This window comes from Entelurus aequoreus, linkage group LG10 (assembly GCF_033978785.1).
Source record: "Entelurus aequoreus isolate RoL-2023_Sb linkage group LG10, RoL_Eaeq_v1.1, whole genome shotgun sequence".
NCBI lineage: Eukaryota > Metazoa > Chordata > Actinopteri > Syngnathiformes > Syngnathidae > Entelurus > Entelurus aequoreus.
The window spans coordinates 66,803,596-66,823,869 of NC_084740.1; the positions used below are offsets into that span (position 1 = coordinate 66,803,596).

The 20,274-nt window shown below is 37.9% G+C and overlaps 1 protein-coding gene across 2 annotated transcripts in view; it reads right to left on the bottom strand.

Moving 5' to 3' along the window:
* Positions 1 to 2,463: 2,463 nt before the first annotated feature.
* Positions 2,464 to 20,274, bottom strand: part of fer1l6 (fer-1 like family member 6) — a 73,093-nt gene continuing 55,282 nt past the window's right edge. The window contains exons 29-46 of one of the 2 annotated variants that reach the window (XM_062061489.1): positions 18,407 to 18,593; positions 18,218 to 18,342; positions 18,026 to 18,145; positions 16,906 to 16,951; positions 12,853 to 12,897; positions 11,107 to 11,210; positions 10,277 to 10,405; positions 10,067 to 10,201; positions 9,873 to 10,000; positions 9,627 to 9,797; positions 9,407 to 9,561; positions 9,197 to 9,342; positions 9,020 to 9,108; positions 8,855 to 8,953; positions 8,660 to 8,780; positions 7,542 to 7,820; positions 6,061 to 6,161; positions 2,464 to 2,866 (exon numbers count right to left, since the gene is read on the bottom strand). In XM_062061489.1, the coding sequence (XP_061917473.1) occupies positions 2,686 to 2,866; positions 6,061 to 6,161; positions 7,542 to 7,820; positions 8,660 to 8,780; positions 8,855 to 8,953; positions 9,020 to 9,108; positions 9,197 to 9,342; positions 9,407 to 9,561; positions 9,627 to 9,797; positions 9,873 to 10,000; positions 10,067 to 10,201; positions 10,277 to 10,405; positions 11,107 to 11,210; positions 12,853 to 12,897; positions 16,906 to 16,951; positions 18,026 to 18,145; positions 18,218 to 18,342; positions 18,407 to 18,593 (2,361 nt within the window). In that variant the 3' untranslated portion in view covers positions 2,464 to 2,685. Of the gene's footprint in view, positions 2,867 to 6,060; positions 6,162 to 7,541; positions 7,821 to 8,659; positions 8,781 to 8,854; positions 8,954 to 9,019; positions 9,116 to 9,196; positions 9,343 to 9,406; positions 9,562 to 9,626; positions 9,798 to 9,872; positions 10,001 to 10,066; positions 10,202 to 10,276; positions 10,406 to 11,106; positions 11,211 to 12,852; positions 12,898 to 16,905; positions 16,952 to 18,025; positions 18,146 to 18,217; positions 18,343 to 18,406; positions 18,594 to 20,274 lie in introns of those variants that run through there. The other variant, XR_009827570.1, reaches the window with a different exon arrangement.

Genomic DNA, 20,274 nt, shown 5'->3' on the forward strand with positions numbered 1-20,274 from the left:
AAGTTAGCATGTAGCTCACATAGCTATGCTAATGTTGCTAACCTAGGAGGATGTTGAAATTTAATGTTGGCATGTGGCTATATTAGTTTTGGTAAAATGGCATAATGTTAGCATGTGGCTCACCTAGCTATGACAGTGTTGTTAACCTAGGATGTTAAGATCTAATGTTAGCATGCAACTCACGTAACTATGCAAATGTTGCTAACCTAGGAGGATGTTAGAATTTAATGTTAGCATGTAGCTCACGTAGCTATATTAGTTTTATTAAAATGGCATGATGTTAAAATGTAATGTTAGCATGTAGCTCACCTAGCTATGACAGTGATGTTAAGCTCTAATGTTAGCATGTAACTCACTTAACTATGCAAATGTTGCTAACCTTGCAGGGTGTTAAAATGTAATGATTGTGTGTAGCTCATATACCGGTATATATTAGTTTTGCAAAACTAGCATGATGTTTAAATGTAATGTTGGCATGTAGCTATATTAGTTTTGCTAAACGAGCATGATGTTAAAAGGTAATGTTAGCATGTAGCTCACATAGTGATGCTAATGTTGCTGACCTAGGAGGATGTTAAAATTGAATGTTGACATGTAGCTAACGTAGCTATATTAGTTTTACTAAACTAGCATGATGTAATGTTGGCATGTAGCTCATGTATGCTAATGTTGTTAACCTAGGAGTATGTTAAAATTTAATGTTTCCATGTAGCTAACGTAGCTATATTCGTTTTGCTAAAATGGCATGATGTTAAAATTTAATGTTAGCATGTAGCTCACTTAGCTATGACAGTGTTGTTAACATAAGATGTTAAGATCTAATGTTAGCATGTAACTCACGTAACTATGCAAATGTTGCTAACCTTGCAGGGTGTTAATATGTAATGATTGTGTGTAGCTCATATATATATTAGTTTTACTAAACTAGCATGATGTAATGTTGGCATGTAGCTCACGTATGCTAATGTTGTTAACCTAGGAGTATGTTAAAATTTAATGTTTCCATGTAGCTAACGTAGCTATATTCGTTTTGCTAAAATGGCATGATGTTAAAATTTAATGTTAGCATGTAGCTCACTTAGCTATGACAGTGTTGTTAACATGGGATGTTAAGATCTAATGTTAGCATGTAACTCGCGTAACTATGCAAATGTTGCTTAGCTTGCAGAGTGTTAAAATGTAATGATTGTGTGTAGCTCGCATATATATACGTTTTACAAAACTAGCATGATGTTTAAATGTAATGTTGGCATGTAGCTATATTAGTTTTGCTAAACGAGCATGATGTTAAAAGGTAATGTTAGCATGTAGCTCACATAGTGATGCTAATGTTGCTGACCTAGGAGGATGTTAAAATTGAATGTTGGCATGTAGCTATATTAGTTTTGCTAAACGAGCATGATGTTAAAAGGTAATGTTAGCATGTAGCTCACATAGTGATGCTAATGTTGCTAACCTAGGAGGGTGTTAAAATGTAATGTTAGCATGTAGTGCACATCACTATGCCATTGTTGTTAACCTAGAAGGATGTTAAGATCTAATGTTAGCATTCAACTCACATAACTGCTAATGTTGCTCACCCTGCACGATACTGAAATGTAATGTTAGCGTGCTGCTCACACAGCTATATTGGTTTTACTAAACAAGCATGATGTTAAAAGGTAATGTTAGAATGTAGCTCTCATGGCTATGCTAGTGTTGCTAACCAGGAAGGATACTAACGTGTAATGCTAACATGTAGTAATTTTCTCACTATGCCATCTTTTTAACAATCTATACAGAGGCAATAAAGTAATATTGCAACATTTGCTGTAGGAGAAAGAATTGGGGTTTTCAGGAGCTGTGTGCGTGGTGCTGGTCCCATGGGAGTGTGAGTACGTACCGTATTTTTCAGACTATAAGTCGCACCGGCCGAAAATGCATAATAAAGAAAGAAAAAAACATATATAAGTCGCACTGGAGTATAAGTCGCATTTTTTGGGGGAAATGTATTTGATAAAAGCCAACACCAAGAATAGACATTTGAAAGGCAATTGAAAATAAATAAAGAATAGTGAACAACAGGCTGACTAAGTGTACGTTATATGAGGCATAAATAACCAACTGAGAAGGTGCCTGGTATGTTAACGTAACATATTATGGTAAGAGTCATTCAAATAACTATAACATATAGAACATGCTATACTTTTACCAAACAATCTGTCACTCCTAATCGCTAAATCCCATGAAATCTTATACGTCTAGTCTCTTACGTGAATGAGCTAAATAATATTATTTGATATTTTACGCTAATGTGTTAATAATTTCACACATAAGTCGCTCCTGAGTATAAGTCGCACCCCCGGCCAAACTGTGAAAAAAACTGCGACTTATAGTCCAAAAAATACGGTAATCAGAAAATATTAAAGCAGTGTGCTTTTTGCCCGTTTAGTGAAGGAAATAAACAGGAGAGGAAGTATTGGGCAGGCCATTCTTTATTTGATTCACTTTTGTTGTTTATCGGTCAAAATGGTCCTGAATTAAAACGTTTAAAGTCCAATTTCAAGGCCAGTTAAATAAAAACCTGTTTCAAAACGCTGCAGCCTTTCTCGACAAGAAAATGCACTGAAGGGCGATTGAAAAGTCACAAAAGACGGATTCTAATTTCGAACGAATGTGAACGACGGCCTAGCGAGCGCGTGCGCATCACCCGTTGACTATCTTCTGGGAGATGGCGCCTGGCAGCGTGTAGAGCAGCAGAGCCAGGAAGAGCACGGTGATGAGCAGCACCAGGGCCACGATGATGTACTTCTTGTAGTTCCGCCACACCAGGTGGAAAAAACACTTGAAGGGGTTGACGAACCACGAGAAGGACGTGTCGGGGCGGCTGGTGGGAGGAAGGCAGGCTGTGAGCGCTTGTTTGGGGTAGGCTTGTCCCCATAGCAATATTTTGGTACCGGTACCAATCTGTATTTCAATACTTTTCTAAATAAAGGGGACCACAAAAAATTTCATTATTGTCTTTATTTTAAACATATGTTTCTTATTGCTATTTCGTCCTTAAATAAAATAGTGAACATACAAGACAACTTGTCTTTTACTAGTAAGTAAACAAACAAAGGCTCCTAATTAGTCTGCTGACGTATGCAGTAACATATTGTGTCATTTATCATTCTATTATTTTGTCAACATTATGAGGGACAAACTGTAAAAATTGATTATTAATCTACTTGTTCATTTACTGTTAATATCTGCTTATTTTCTGTTTTAACATGTTCTATCTACACTTCTGTTAAAATGTAGTAATCACTTATTCTTCTGTTGTTTGATACTTTACATTAGTTTTGGATGATACCACACATTTAGGTATCGATCCGATACCAAGTCGTTACAGGATCATACATTGGTCATATTCAAAGGCCTTAATGTGTCCAGGGACATATTTCCTGAGTTTATAAACATAATATACATTTAAAATGTTTTGTGATGCTAAAAAATTTTAATGTAATCACAGTAGTATTGACTAGATACGCTATTGTACTTGGTATCATTACAGCAGATGTCAGGTGTAGATCCATCCATGGCGTTTGTTTACATTGTGACGCCGGTGAGCTATTGTATCCATTTAGGGCAGAGGTCACCAACCTTTTTGAAAGCAAGAGCTACTTCTTGGGTACTGATTAATGCGAAGGGCTACCAGTTTGATACACACTTCAATAAATTGCCAGAAATAGCCAATTTGCTCAATTTACCTTTAACTCTATGTTATTATTAATAATTAATGATATTTACACTTAATTGAACGGTTTAAAAGAGGAGAAAACACGAAAAAAATGACAATTAAATTTTGAAACATAATCTATCTTCAATTTCGACTCTTTAAAATTCAAAATTCAACCGAAAAAAAGAAGAGAAAAACTAGCTAATTCGAATCTTTTTGAAAAAATCAAAAAAAATTAATTTATGGAACATCATTAGTAATTTTTCCTGATTAAGATTAATTTTAGAATTTTGATGACATGTTTTGAATAGGTTAAAATCCAATCTGCACGTTGTTAGAATATATAACAAATTGGACCAAGCTATATTTCTAACAAAGACAAATCATTATTTCTTCTAGATTTTCCAGAACAAAAATGTAAAAAATTTGAAATAAGATTTAAATTTGATGTTATAGATTTTCTAGATTTGCCAGAATATTTGTTTTTTAAATTTTAATCATAATAAGTTTGAAGAAATATTTCACAAATATTCTTCGTGGAAAAAACAGAAGCTAACATGAAGAATTAAATTAAAATGTATTTATTATTCTTTACAATAATTTAAAATTTTTTTTTACTTGAACATTGATTTAAATTGTCAGGAAAGAAGAGGAAGGAATTTAAAAGGTAAAAAGGTATATGTGTTTAAAAATCCTAAAATCATTTTGAAGGTTGTATTTTTTCTCTAAAATTGTCTTTCTGAAAGTTATAAGAAGCAAAGTAAAAAAAATGAATGAATTTATTTAAACAAGTGAAGACCAAGTCTTTAAAATATTTTCTTGGATTTTCAAATTCTATTTGAGTTTTGTCTCTCTTAGAATTAAAAATGTCGGGCAAAGCGAGACCAGCTTGCTAGTAAATAAATAAAATTTAAAAAATAGAGGCAGCTCACTGGTAAGTGCTGCTATTTGAGCTATTTTTAGAACAGGCCAGCGGGCTACTCATCCGGTCCAAACGGGCTACCTGGTGCCCGCGGGCACCACGTTGGTGACCCCTGATTTAGGGTGTGTAGTAAAGCATGTTTAGCTATTCCTCATCCTGCAGTGATAATGTTACGTGTAACAAACGTACTTTGTCGCCATGGAGACGAGGATTAGTGATTTAGAAGTAGCTAAAACACTGCCGACTGCGGATGGACGTTAGCCACTAGCTAGCTAGCCATGTCTTAAAGCACCTCTTCCTGAGGGCGTTTCAGTGTTATAACTTCACCTTTATCTTTAGTTTTTAGACCAAAATGCGTCCGTTCTCCCTTTTCTGTCTACACCAGGGGTCGGCAACCCGCGGCTCTAGAGCCGCATGCGGCTCTTTAGCGCCGCCCTAGTGGCTCTCTGGAGATTTTTCAAAAATGTATGAAGAATGGAAAAAGATGAGGGGAAAAAAAATAAATTTTCTGGTTTTAGTATGGTTTCTGTAGGAGGACAAACATGACACAAACCTCCCTAAATGTTATAAATCACACTGTTTATATTAAACATGCTTCACTGATTCGAGTATTTGGCGAGCGCCGTTTTGTCCTACTTATTTTGGCGGTCCTTGAACTCACCGTATAGTTTGTTTACATGTATAACTTTCTCCGACTTTCTAGGACGTGTTTTATGCCACTTCTTTTTCTGTCTCATTTTGTCCACCACACTTTTAACGTTGTGCATGAGTGCACATAGGTGAGTTTTGTTGATGTTATTGACTTGTGTGGAGTGCTAATCGGACATATTTGGTCACTGCATGACTGCAAGCTAATCGATGCTAACATGCTATTTAGGCTAGCGATATGTACAATAATATTGCATCATTATGCCTCATTTGTAGCTATATTTGAGGTCCTTTAGTTTCCTTTAAGTCCTCTTAATTAAATTTATATCTCATGACACATGTAATATGGCTTTTAATTTTTTGCGGCTCCAGACAGATTTGTTTTTTGTATTTTTGCTCCAATATGGCTCTTTCAACATTTTGGGTTGCCGACCCCTGGTCTACACGCTGTGTCTGCTTGTAAGTACTCCGTGTGTGTGCGTTGTCAAACATGCTCCTCTCCTCCTTAAACCAGCAATGTCATGACGTGCCGTCATGCCCGTTAAAAATAAAAAGGTGGGGGGGGTGGGGGGGTGGGGGGGGGACCAGTACTTTTTAGAGGCGGTATAGTACCGAATATGATTCATTAGCATAGCGGTACTATACTAGTACCGGTATACCGTACAAGCCTAGTTTGGGGGACGTTAGCATCTAGTTTGAATGTTTAATGTAATCAGTAGACTGTGAGATCGGGTTTTGTTTAAAAAAAATGTCCTTAATGTAAAGAGATTTCAAGGAGCTCAGAACCTACTTGGGTTTGGGTAGTGGATCCGGCTCCTTGCGGGCTCGGCCAACTGGGTTCTTCTCAGCCTCTTCGCCTGTCACAAGGTGGAACTCGGCCTCTACTTTCCCCTGGATATAACATACAAACATATCAGTGTCATTAACCCCTGTGTAATGTTCATATTGTTGTTACTCAGCCGGCGTCTGTTTATTGGGATAAGGTAAACATCTGTTGAAGTGAAGTGAAGTGAATTATATTTATATAGCGCTTTTCTCTAGTGACTCAAAGCGCTTTACATAGTGAAAACCCAATATCTAAGTTACATTTACATGAGAGCAGGTGGGTAAAGTGTCTTGCCCAAGGACACAACGGCAGTGACTAGGATGGCGGAAGCGGGAATCGAACCTGCAACCCTCAGGTTGATGGCACGGCCACTCTACCAACCGAGCTATACCGCCCTGTTCAGTATTTTAACATAAAAGTGTTTGATTGTGAGGCATTAAAAGCCACAAAATGCAACGGGTCCATCAGACCCACAAACGCTGGCTGAGTAACAACAATATGAACGTTGCACGGATTTTAAAAATGTCTCTGCCAGTTTCTGCATCCCACAGGGATTCTTCTTTTGTGTTTCTGCACCTGCGGTTCCCACACAAGGTTGCAACATTGTTTGTCAACACTGTCTGCTCTCATTTTCTTGCACATTTGACCCTCTGATGTTCTGTGTACCTACACTCTGTCCTCCTCCTGTCTAGGCTTGCTGTGTGTGTGTGTGTGCGTGTGCGTGTGTTCTGGCAATGCTTACTTAATAGGGACATCGCTCTGTTTACACAGTCACCTTTAGGGGACCTCTGACGGTATGGGGACAAAAAAACAGGTCCCTTAAAGGAAAACCCTTTTTAAATGATAGTCAGATCCATTCTGAAGATGCCTAAGTGATTTTTAAGCTTTGGCCCATAAAACATGTACCTAACACGTACAAATGTGTGTGAATTATGCAAAATTATTTAACATTTGGTCCCCATGAACCATATGAACTCTTTTTATCCCCAGAGTCCCCAGTAAGAATGATCAGCACATTACTTCATCAATCCAGACATTTAAAGACGTGTATGAGCTAACTGGGCAGTACCTAATTTTTTTTATGCCTCCACAACCTGTAGAAAGGGTGGTGCCCACAAGTGATGATCAAAAACGTGGTCCCCATTCCAAATGATAACCAGTGTGTGTGTGTGTGTGTGTGAGGTACACAGAACATCAATTTCCACACTTCTAATAGGGACATCTTATATGTAATAGAAATGTGTAGGGGGGGTGTATGGTGTGTGGTCATTAAATATGTATTCTGATATATGTTCTTCACAGAAAATGAGCCAAAGTCAGTGAGTCTCAGTTAGAAAAATTAATTAATTGTATCAGTTTTCTTTTAATAAAAAAATTAAAACGGGTCCCACAGACCCGAACACCACACAAGGGTTAAGTCCTGGTCTGGGCCCTCTTAAGCGTACCGTCAGCTCTCCAGACTTCCTGAAGGGCCACCAGCCTCTGGACCGCTTCTGCTGGAAGATGGAGATCCGCTCCGTCCCGTCCGTGAAGACGTCCCCCTTGCACGACTTGGCCGTCTTTGCGCCGCGAGGGAAGCCGTGCAGGTCCAGCTCCAGCGTGCCTAGGAAGTCGTCGGATGAGAGCGTCTCAAAGTCCCACACCTGCAGGATGAGGATGGCGGGCAGCTTCTGTTCGGTTTTATCCAGAGAGAAAATGTTGTCTCTTTTCTTCACCACCAACACCTAAAGGCGGAATGAAAGCATCAGAAAATCTGCTGAGTTGTGTTTTATCACCAAGTAGGCGACTGCTAGGGGCTCCACGGCACCAGAGGGCGCCACCACTTCCAGAACAGTATTTTGGTAGAGTGACAACCGTCATCATTCAGAGGCGCTTTTCGTGGTACCGCCTCTGACCCACCCCTGAATAGGTGATATATGCCCAACATTTTGTAAAAAAAAAGGAGAAAGGACAAAGGTTTCTCTACACATCTTAAAATCAAGCTCTGCCAACTATCTGTCAGTTAAAGTTGTGAAGTTATACATAATTGTATATAATACGTTAACCTAGCATGATGTTGAAATGTAATGTTAGCATTACTATGCTAATGAAGAAGGATGTTAAAATGTAATGTTAGCATGTAGCCCACATAGCTAATTTCATTTTGCTAACCTAGAAAGATGTTAGAATGTAATGTTAGCATGTAGCTCACATAGCTATGCTAGTGTTGCTAACCTAGAAATATGTTTAGAATGTTATGTTAGCATCTACCAACACATAGCTGTGCTAACCTAGAATGATGGTAAAATGTAATGTTAACATGAAGCTCACATAGCTATGCTAGCGTTGTTAACCTAGAAATATGTTAGAATGTAGTGTTAGCATCGAGCCCACATAGCTATGCTAGTGTTGCTAACCTAGAAAGATGTTAGAATATAATGTTAGCATCTAACCCACATAGCCCACTCCCTCATGTTATGTTGTTGTATATGATGCAGTATTTTGGAACCCTCTCACACAAAAACGGTATAACTTTTAAGAGTAGTCTGAGTGAAAGTCAGCCTAAACCTTCAGCTATGATCACCTTCTCAGCAGGCAGGTAGCTGAAAGGAAAAACGAAGCGCCAGTTGAAGTTCCCTTCCCCCGTCAGTGAGTTGTAGTGGACGTCCGTTTCCTGGCGGTCATCCTCCAAACCCTTGAGCCATCTGTGAACAAGGAGGAGTCTAAGCAAGTCTAGTATTGCGGCAACGCTACCGGTCACCTTGCAAACTGCCATTACCCCTTGATATAAATATCACTGGACTTCTGACCAGTCAGGAAGTTGCTGTCCTCCAGGATGACGTCCTCTGTGTTCCAGATGACGACGCGAAGCTCGTAGCTGCATACAATTACCAGTGTTCAGTATCAGGTTGCCTGATGTGGTTCTACGAGGTGCTCGCCTCACCCTTTGGGCTTGCGAGGTGAAATATCCACTGCTGGTCCAGGATGAGGCAGATCCATGGGGAACATGTCAACCCACATCTGGACCTGACCCTACTCCCTCATGCACACACAACCACGAGTTAAAAGACCAGCAACTAAGACTCCATGTAAAGCATCTCATGAGACTCTTCAGTCCTACCTGGTCCATCCCTGGCCGAGCCTTGTTAAACAAAGTTCGGGTCTCGATGTGTTCTGGCACCAGCTTGCACCCCACATCTGGAATCTCGCCCCAACGATGCAGGATCTTTAAGGACAAGTGCTCATAGGATTCTGTGGGTTCCTCATCTAGGACAGTTTTCATAAGTCAGGAACATTGTCGGAGTATCATTCTCCGTGCTGTGTACTGTACCTTCTTGCATGAAGAGCGTCTTTCCAGCAAAGACTTTGTTGGCCACAGTGATGCGTCCCGGACTGAAATGAGGACCGTCCAGACCACGTTCTCTGCACAGCTTGGACAGCAGCTCTGACGGCTTCAGGCAGTCTCTCCAGGCATTATAACCTTCACTGGGGGACACGTGCTGCAGGTGAAGACGTGGTTCTACACGTTGGAGTTGCTAGCTGAAACTCACAGGCTATACTCGGTAGGGAGTCCGCAGGTGGCCCGGTGTCGGCTGAAGAAGCGGTCCTCCAAGTCGATCCGTGTCTCTCCTATCAGATCGTCCCCTCCCACCATGTCGTAGTCATAAATGAGCAGTGAGAGCAGAGAATCTTTGGGAAACGTCGCCTGCATCTCAAACGACCTGTTGGAAAGAAGGAACAATTTGAAGGAGTAGCTACTCGATCGCTGGAGACTTCTACGAGACAAAGGTGTCAACCTTCCAAAGACAGGGTTGAGCTGTTTTGGGATGTAGTTGTCTCTGTCTTTAATTTCGTTCTTGCCCAGTTGAACCACAACGTACGGGTCTGCCTTTCCATCCGGGTCTGCAGGGTGCAGGTTAGAAGCCTTCAGGAGAACAAAAAAACATCAGCAGTACTTAAGATGCATTGTTGCTTTTTGAAGCCAACTCACAGAGACGATGTAAACCCGAATCAGGACTTGAACTGGGTTGTTGGCCGGGATCCCTCTGTTGACTCTGAGCTGTCCGTCGTCCTCGTACCAGTCTCCGTCTTCGTCCCCAGGCAGCTTATACAGGCAGAAACGACCCTGCAGACAGAGAACTCGTGTTGCGGCAAAGGACAAAGTCCACGTCGGGGACGTTCATTTGTTGAAAATCCTCACCTTAAACTTGCCGACGAACCTCTCCTCTGTCGAACCCTCTTCCTCGTTAGCCTTCCCTCGGAACAGCTCATACGTGTTTACCCAGTCGTTAAAAGGTCCGAACTCGGCCTCCAGCTCCTTGCTGTACAGCTGCAGAGTCCCAAGTCCGTTAGAAGAGACTATTTTATTTCTGTGACTTGTACAGTAGTACCTCAACTTATGGGTATTTTGAGATACAAGCTGATCTTGTCTCTAGGCTTTTTGCATTACTCTAAGTTACGGGCATAAATGTGAGTTACGAGCCTCCTTGCCGCTAGCTGGTGTAACGAATGCCAGAGTGAACCCCGTAAAATCTGACCAAAAACATCCGGTCTGACTTGTTTGCATTGGTTTATAGCTAGAAAAGGACATGACTTGGTTTTCCAAAGTCGGCGACGTCCTCCAGTGGCACTGCCGAGGCTTGCTCCACCACCAACGGCTCGGCTTCCTGCCCACTTCCTGGAGCTGCTCCGCAATGCGGTGTCCAGGTAGTCGGTCTCTCCAAACCGGTGGTGTCCTCCTCTCAGGTCCTGCTGCTGCCAAACCTAGCGTGAGAGTAACAATCCCAGCAAATCGCCTGAAGAACAGCTACTCTTCTCCACCGCTATTCAGATTCTGGAAGATAGCATGCTATCTCAGCCTTATCGACCAGCCGGTAACTGATCGGTTCATTGTCCATTGTGCTGTTTTGGGATTGCATTGATTTAAATTAATTTCAATGGGTTGGGCTGATTTGCGATACAAGTGTTTTGGTCAATGAACCAATAAAACTCGCACGTTGAGGTACTACTGTAGTTTGTTGACGAGTATACCTGTAGCATTGCCAGTTTGGTGGGCAGACTCAAACTCAGGTTTTGTTCCGGTGTTCCTTTTCCCTTCTGTTTCTTCTTCTTGTCCACATCCGAGGAGCTACTCACTGATGGAACAACAACAGTTTGAGTTCTGAGAAAATGATTGATAAAACTGCAGCTAGGAGAAAAAAAAAAACTAGCTTCAAGGTATTAGCTGCGATAGAACAGAAACACTGTGTGCTGCTAGCACCGAGAAAGATCAACCACTCAGAACTAAGATGCTAGGGAAGCGCGAATAAACACGGAGCAGAAACGGACAAAGAGATAAATCACAATTAATGGTAGGTCGGTTCTCCCGATAAGACCAAAGCCATCTGCATCTGCCTCCGCGAGCCGAGTCATCGCCGGAGTAACTCTTGTCCAAAAAGTCCCGTTTTTTATTGTCGATTATAGTAGTTTTTCTTTTTCGTGAGCCTGTGTCAGAAGTGGTAAGCATGTGTGAGAGAGTTGCCATTGGTTCTTTCTTTGTTTTTCTTTTCGAAATGCTGCTTATGGCACAGGGGTGCGACCAGATACTTCCTTTGGACCGCTGATCTCTTGAGCAACAATGTGTGCTTGTGAAGTTTTAGCATATTCCAAATTAAATTGATTGAGAGTCTGTGGTGTGTACGAAAACGTGTGTGTACATTTTGTGTTGAGCTATTTAAAAAAAAGCATAGTTTAATAAACATTTGAACAAATTGTGCAGTCCCATGTTGATAGTATTAAAAACTTGAAAATTATCTGCCGAAGCCACACTTTATTAAATCTTTTAAAAATGATGTCAAAATGCGATTAATAGCAGTTATTGATGAGTTAACTACAGATGATAGGATAAATCGCAATTAAAAATGTTAATCTTTGCACAGCCCTATTTAATACATGGCATTTTAATTTAAGGATTTTGTGACATGTAAGTTGAACTGAATTGTAATTTAAATACTTCAATCATGGAAATAAAATGTTAAGTAATTAACTAGAATTTGCAATATCGGGATAAATGGTGCGTGAATGCTCTATGTGCGCAAGCCGCGGAAACACCCTAGCGGCCGACATGCGCAAGTCGAACTGAAATCCAAAAGTACAAGTACCAAGTTCTATGACTCCGAGGCGTAAACATGCAAAATTTGCTAATTTTTTTTTAGCATGCTAACAGTAAGCGAGCGTCACGTACCAAGTTATACGAGTCTGAGGTGTACGGTGGTAAGATGGGCTAAAATGTTAGCATGATAATGTTAGCATACTTAAATCAAGTACTTTGTTCTCATAGTCTGGCGTGTTGTAAAATTTGCAAAATAAGTTAGCATGCTAATGTTAGCATACTAAACTCAAGTACTTGGTTCTTATACTCTGGCGTATACGGTTGTAATATTAGCAAAAGAAGTCAGCATGCTGATGTTAGCATGTGTTTAGTACCAAGTCAAATGACTCGGGTTGCAAAAATGTTAGCATGCTAACGTTGACTATTTGAACGTGTTGATACTTTTCAGCACTCGCAATTAAGAAATATGACATAAAACCCATATAATATATACATTTTGTCATAACAATCACAGCAAACGTGCAACAAAACATGCTTGTGTAAGCTTTTTTTTTTTTTACTACGGTGTATGTCGGCACCGGTGCTGTTAAGGATCCGAGTTTCAGTACTTATCTCTTGTCAGAGAGAGTAAGTTGTTGAGTAGGGCACATTTTTGCTCTACGTTTATCTTCCGTTCCACATCTTACCTAAAGAGTCTATTCCATCGCTGAGCAAGCTGTGGTACGGCAAAGCTGTAACACACAACAATGTGTGCGTTACCAGTTTGATAGGATCTATCTGAACAACAACTCACGTTGTGATTATCAAACCGGCCCTAAAACAGAACCCTGTGGCACGTGGGAGAACATTCTTCAAATTTTGAAATGTTAGTCAAGACGGTTTGTGACTTCTGTGTTGGCTGCTGAGTTTTATACAAAACATTTTGATTTTTTTTTTTAATTCATGTGGAATGATTTTTAGACTTTTTTGTAATTAAATGTGAATAATAAATACACAAAAATAATGATAAATACACAATAAATTAATAAATAATTAAGAACATACATTTGCCTACCTTCCTGACAACTTCGACCGGGAAATCGAACATTTTCAAAATGTTTTATTCATGTGAAATGATTTTTGTACTTTTTTAGAATTCAATATTTAATAATAATGAAATTAAATAAGAAATAAATAATAATAATAAATATAAATACTACATGATAAACACTAATTAATGCTAAATACACAAGAAATAATTAGGAACATACATTTGCAAACACTTTTTTTTTTATTACTGTGAAATGATTTGTATACTTATTTATAATTCAATGTGAATAATAAATACATAATAAAAAAATTAAAAATTATGATAAACGCACAATAAATAAAGACATTAATAAATAATTAAGAAAATACATTTGCATACCTTCCTGACACAACTCCAACCGGGAAATCGAAAATTTTTATTTGTGTGAAATTATTTTTATACCTTTTTGGAATATATATTAATAATAAATACTAATAAATAGAAATGCTACATAAATAATACATAAACAATACATAATGTTAAATACACAATAAATTAATAAATAATTAATAACATACATTTGCATACCTTCCTGACACAACTCCAACCGGGAAATCGAAAATGTTCAACATTTTTTATTCATGTGAAACGATTTTTATAATTTTTTGGAATTAAATATATAATAATAAATGAAATGAAATAATTAATAAATAATAATAAATAGAAATACTACATGATACATAATAAACAATAAATAATTAATGTTAAATACACAATAAATAAATAAATAAATAAAAATAATAAATAATTAAGAACATACATTTGCAAATCTTTCCGACAATTCCGACCAATCGAAAGTTTTCAACTTTTTTTATTACTGTGGAATGATTTTTATACTTTTTTGTAAATAAATGTGAATAATAAATAAATAATACATGATAAAAAATTATGATGAATACACAAATAAATAAACAAGAACATACATTTGCAAACCTTCCTGACACAACTCCGAAGTTTTAAATTTGTTTTATTCTTGAGAAACGATTTTTATACATTTTTGGAATTAAATATATGATCATAAAATAAATAAATACATTAAAATAATAAATACATAAACAATAAATAATTAATAATAAATAATTAGGAACATACATTTGCAAACCTTCTTGACACAACTTCGACCGAGAATCGAAAATATTTATACTTTTTTCAAATGATATAACAATAAATACATTCTAAACAAACAAATAATTATTGGACATTAAATAATGATGAATACATACATAATTACAAACATACATTTGCAAACCTTCCTGACACAAGTCTGACCGAGAATCGAAAATGTTAAACTTTTTTTATTCATGTGAAACGATTTCTATACTCTTTTGTAATTAAATATGTGATGATAATAATAAATAAATAACAAAAAAAAAATACATGAACAATAAATAATGATAAATACACAATAAATAAATAATTAGGACGTACATTTGCAAACCTTCCTGACACAACTCCGACTGGGGGAATCGAAAAATTTAAACTTTTTTTTATTCCTGTGAAACGATTTTTATACTTTTTCGGAATTAAATATGTGATAATAATAAATACTAATAAGTAATAAATAAAAATAATAAATAATTAGGAACATACATTTGCAAACCTTCCTGACACAAGTCCAACTGGGGAATTGAACATTTTTAACTTTTTTTATTCCTGTGAAACGATTTTTATACGTTTTTGGAATTAATTATTTAATAATAGTATATCAATTCTGAACAGAAAGAAAATACTGATAACTAAAATACATAATAATTAATAAACAATAAATAAATAATTAAAAACATACATTTGTAAACCTTCCTGACACAAGTCTGACCAGGAATCGAAAATGTTAAACTTTTTTTATTCATGTGAAACGATTTCTATACTCTTTTGTAATTAAGTATGTGATAATAATAAATAAATAACAAAAATAAATACATGAACAATAAATAATGATAAATACACAATAAATAAATAAATAGGACGTACATTTGCAAACCTCCCTGACACAACTCCGACTGGCGGGATTGAAAAATGTTAACTTTTTTTTATTCCTGTGAAACGATTTTTATACTTTTTTGGAATTAAATATGTGATAATAATAAATACTAATAAGTAATAAATAAAAATAATAAATAATTAAGAACATACATTTGCAAACCTTCCTGACACAAGTCCAACTGGGGAATTGAACATTTTAAACTTTTTTTATTCCTGTGAAACGATTTTTATACGTTTTTGGAATTAATTATTTAATAATAGTAAATCAATTCTCAAAAAAAAGAAAATACTGATAACTAAAATACATAATAATTAATAAACAATAAATAAATAATTAAAAACATACATTTGCAAACCTTCCTGACACAAGTCTGACCAGGAATCGAAAATGTTCAACTTTTTTTATTCATGTGAAACGATTTCTATACTCTTTTGTAATTAAGTATGTGATAATAATAAATAAATAACAAAAATAAATACATGAACAATAAATAATGATAAATACACAATAAATAAATAAATAGGACGTACATTTGCAAACCTTCCTGACACAACTCCGACTGGCGGGATTGAAAAATGTTAACTTTTTTTTATTCCTGTGAAACGATTTTTATACTTTTTTGGAATTAAATATGTGATAATAATAAATACTAACAAGTAATAAATAAAAATAATAAATAATTAAGAACATACATTTGCAAACCTTCCTGACACAAGTCCAACTGGGGAATTGAACATTTTAAACTTTTTTTATTCCTGTGAAACGATTTTTATACGTTTTTGGAATTAATTATCTAATAATAGTAAATCAATTCTGAAAAAAAAAAAAGAAAATACTGATAACTAAAATAAATAATTAAAAACATACATTTGCCATCCTTCCTGACAACTTCGACCAGGAAATCGAACCTTCCAGGACTGCCTTACTCCTTCAAAACCGCACTAAAAGAACACCTCCAGACAACTTCAACATCATACTTCTTCGGATTGTAAATAATCAAATGTAGACACTTTTTCTTATACTTTCTGATCTCTCTCTGTGTCCACTACTTGCTGTACATATCCTACCAAGTCAGTCCTACACTGTTCCAATGTCCATTTCTCTGATGATGCAATTGTTGATGACTGAAGTGTTGATACCAACCCAACCTAAACCCCCCCCCTCCACATCCCACACCCCGGATTGTAAATAATGTAAATAATTCAATGTATACACTCTGATGATTATCTTGTGTGATGACTGTATTATGATGATAGTATACATCTGTATCATTAATCAATTTAAGTGGACCCCGACTTAAACAAGTTGAAAAACTTATTCGGGTGTTACCATTTAGTGGTCAATTGTACGGAATATGTACTGCACTGTGCAATCTACTAATAAAAGTTTCAATCAATCAATCAAAAAAACCCCAGCATTAATGCTGTGCCTGTAGAACAATGTCATTATATTCTTATCAGTGACAGAGCAGGAAGGAGCTAGAAACATGTTTCAAACGACGAACCTGTCATTTATTAATTGACATTTTACTTTTTAACACAAAAAAAGGCCCACCCACAGAACGCGCGGCCCTACGCACCATCTATGCATAGGGAGGGGCGGCAATGTTTGCTACTAATCAGAATTATGCTGCAGCTACGTTGCTGTGAGCAGGAATTGTCCTAACAACAACTTACAGGTCCTTACCTTTTTCGAAGACTTGGGGCAGCAGAGAGCCTTCAGTCTGTTTGGTCTGGAACGAAAACAGTTTATTGCAGGTATTTAAAAAAAATAAATTAATTAATTAATCATGCTGGGGCCATTTTGGAAGTATTTGCCTACAAAACCAGTACAATATATGTATATATTTTTTCAATTAACTAGAAAATGTAATTTAAGTAGAAATTTCGTAGGACTGCTCAACAGCCAAGGCCGAACTGAAATGCTAACAGTTAGCACACCGGCCAGATAGTGTCAAATAACAAAAAATATGAGCAAAATGAGCAACACAAATCTAGCATGTTTACAGATAGTATTAGGGAAATACAAAAATATGTGTCAGAAAAATTATCAAAAAACTTTCCGTTCTGAGTTCCCAATGAACAGACAAGAGGCTGTCTTTGTTGCACCAAGCAAAGGCTTGGAAAATTCCATTGTGTACGATGGGAGGAGACGGGAGGGGGTTATCTATTGTCATCGAAGACCTGCTCAAGCTGAATCCAGGACTAGCCCAAGCCTGAGGCATCTTTTTCTTTTGTTTTCAATGTGACCAAAAACAAGAGCTGTTTACATACCCCCCATTCCTTTGGAAGCAGATGTTGTCGTGTAAACAGGGAGTGTCCAAATAAAGGAGGAGACGTAAACCTTTTTTCGTCAGAGCATGGTGGAAGACTGTCCAGACAGTACAGTCGCCGTGTTTCTCCTCATTATTGAGTCCAAATTGAATTCTGTCTCTGTTTGATTCTTTGCTTCTTGTCTTGTTTAACAGATGTCATCAGTGTTTGAACCTGACAATATGTCACTAAGGTTTGTACCTGTTGGGTTAGCTGAAAAACCTAGCATGCTATAAAATGCTACCTGTAACATGTGTCAAGTACCAAAATATAATACTTTGAAGTGTGGACCTGAAAAATGTGTTTGAATGCTAGCACGCTACCATTACCATGCAGCAAGTACCAAAACATGACTGAAGTGTACACTTAGCGGGAAAAAAAGCTAGCATACTAACGCTAGCATAAGTAACTAAATATGAGGTTGAAATGCTACGATTAAAATGCTAATGCTAACAATTGTGGCCGTTAAATTTGCACCCCGAGTTCAGGGCTACCTGCTTCTCCACCGACGCGTAATATTTGGACCACCAGTCAATGACGCACTCCGCCGACTCGTCAGCGATGGTCCGCCTCCGCCGCTTGGTGGAACGACGGCTGCTCCGAGTGCGCCTCTCCTGGCGTGTCACACCCACAGCACGGCATGTGAGCTGGATTGTGGCAGGTGGAGAACTTTATGAAAGGTTCACCTTCTTCCTTTCGGGGTCCGTCTTCGTGGGGCTCCGGTGGGGAGGAGGAGGGGCATCTTCCTCCACGGTGATGAGGACATCTGGACGAGTCGACGCCGCGGCGGAGGATGTCTCTTCAGCGGCTCCTAGACCAGAGACAATGTCACGGCGAAGACAAAACGACAAAACAGATGTGGTTCTGTGTAGTACCCGCAGCGTGTCCTGGTTCTGGCGTTTCCGTGCGTGTCTGTCGGGCGGCAGGCGGGGGGGCGACGTATTTGAAAGTCATCAGGTTGTTGATGACGTGGTTGCCAACCAGCGTGCTGCGGCCGAACGCCCGCCAGTCGACAACTGTGATGCTGAGCGGGGGGTGGAGGTGCTCATTCTCCGGTAACTCCTACAGGAGACGAAAAGTAACTGATTGTCCAATAACAAGTTCTTATTGTATTTTATTTTTTTTAGTTCCGTGTAGTTTTCTCCTATTCAAGCAGGTCTATGTGGTTGTTTAGGGCTACAACCACTTGGCGGGCCACATGATCATAGTTAGGGCTTTTTGTAAAGATTTGAAGATTATTTTATTGACATCTGTCAGAATATAGGTCTTCATAAAACTTAAGATAAAATCAGTTTTGCTGTCAAAGTTCAATATTAAGGTATAATTAAAGCTGCAAGCAGCATTGGTCGGGTCCGCCTTTTGGCAGGTGCTAGTCCTAGGTGTCCCAATACTTTTGTCCAGTGGTAGTCCTGAGTGAGACCTACATAGAGGTTTTTGTTTCGTGTCTCTACGATATTCGTACTGGGAGTTAGAGGAAGTTGTGTCTGAGTTCACATTGTCATTATAGGGTATTGTGTGTATTGAGGACAAAGAAGGTCTAATTGCATTTTCGTTGTCATTTTTGGCACCGGAGCAGCATCAGTGCTGCGGGTCTTTGAAGGCTCGTAAAATCAAAACGGTAGCACTAATCACAACTCCTTCGTCAACTTTTAATCGGAAGGGTTCAATCTCTCTCCTGTAGCAGTTTGAAGCCGAAACGACAAACGCGCTCAGAGGACATAACGTTTGATGTTTGGTGACCGTTTTGTACAAAAATGTTGTTTTGAAATGGAGATTACAAACTTCCTGTTGATTTTTGCTGAATGATGTCAATCTATGAAATGTAGGCCTAGGCGAGACCTACATAGAGGTATTTGTTTCATGTCTCTACCGGAAGTTACAAGCAGTTTTGTCAGAGTTTTCCTCTGAGGAGCAGTTTTTTCTTTGTTTTTTCCAAAAATTATGTAGAGCACAATTTTGAGTTTTGGGATTCGGTTTTTTTTTTAGATCGCAGTTTCCACCAGTCCCGATGTGTGTGAGAAATTTGGTGAGTTTTGAAGTATTTTAAGGGGGTCAAATTACAGCTCAAAAATCAAAAATGAGTGTTTTTAGTAATTTTTTGTCTTGAAGGGGAAATTGCCAACTTCCTGTTGGTTTTCGCCCGAAGAAGTGAAATTATGAATTGTAGGTCTAAGTGAGACCTACATACAGGTTTTTGTTTCATGTCTCTACGACCTTCCTAGTGGGAGTTAGGGGCAATTTACTTCCTATGGGTCGCTAGAGAGCAATGTTGATTTTTGGGCTTTGGTTTTTAGACTAAGTTGTTTTGGCCCACTTTTTGTATGTGTGTAAAAAATTTGGTGAGTTTTGAAGCATGTTAAGGGGGGCAAAGTAGTGCGCAAAGCTGCGGAAAAATAATAATAATAAATAATAATAAAACATTACAATTTCAATAGGGTCCTTTCGTCCCATTGCAAAAGGACTCCCTTTGGGATTCCTTTTGAAAAGGTCCTGTGCGGACCCTAATTAGGTGTGTGTAACAGCTGAATAGTGCACTGCAAAAACTGAAATCTAAGTAAGATGAAATATCTCAAATAAGGGTGATATTTGCTTATTTTCTGTCTGATAAGATAATTCTTCTCACTAAGCAGATTTTATGTTAGAGTGTTTTACTTGTTTTAAGGGTTTTGGTCCTTAATGATCTCAGTAAGATATTACGGCTTGTTGCTGAGATTTGATGACCTATATTGAGTAAAACATGCTT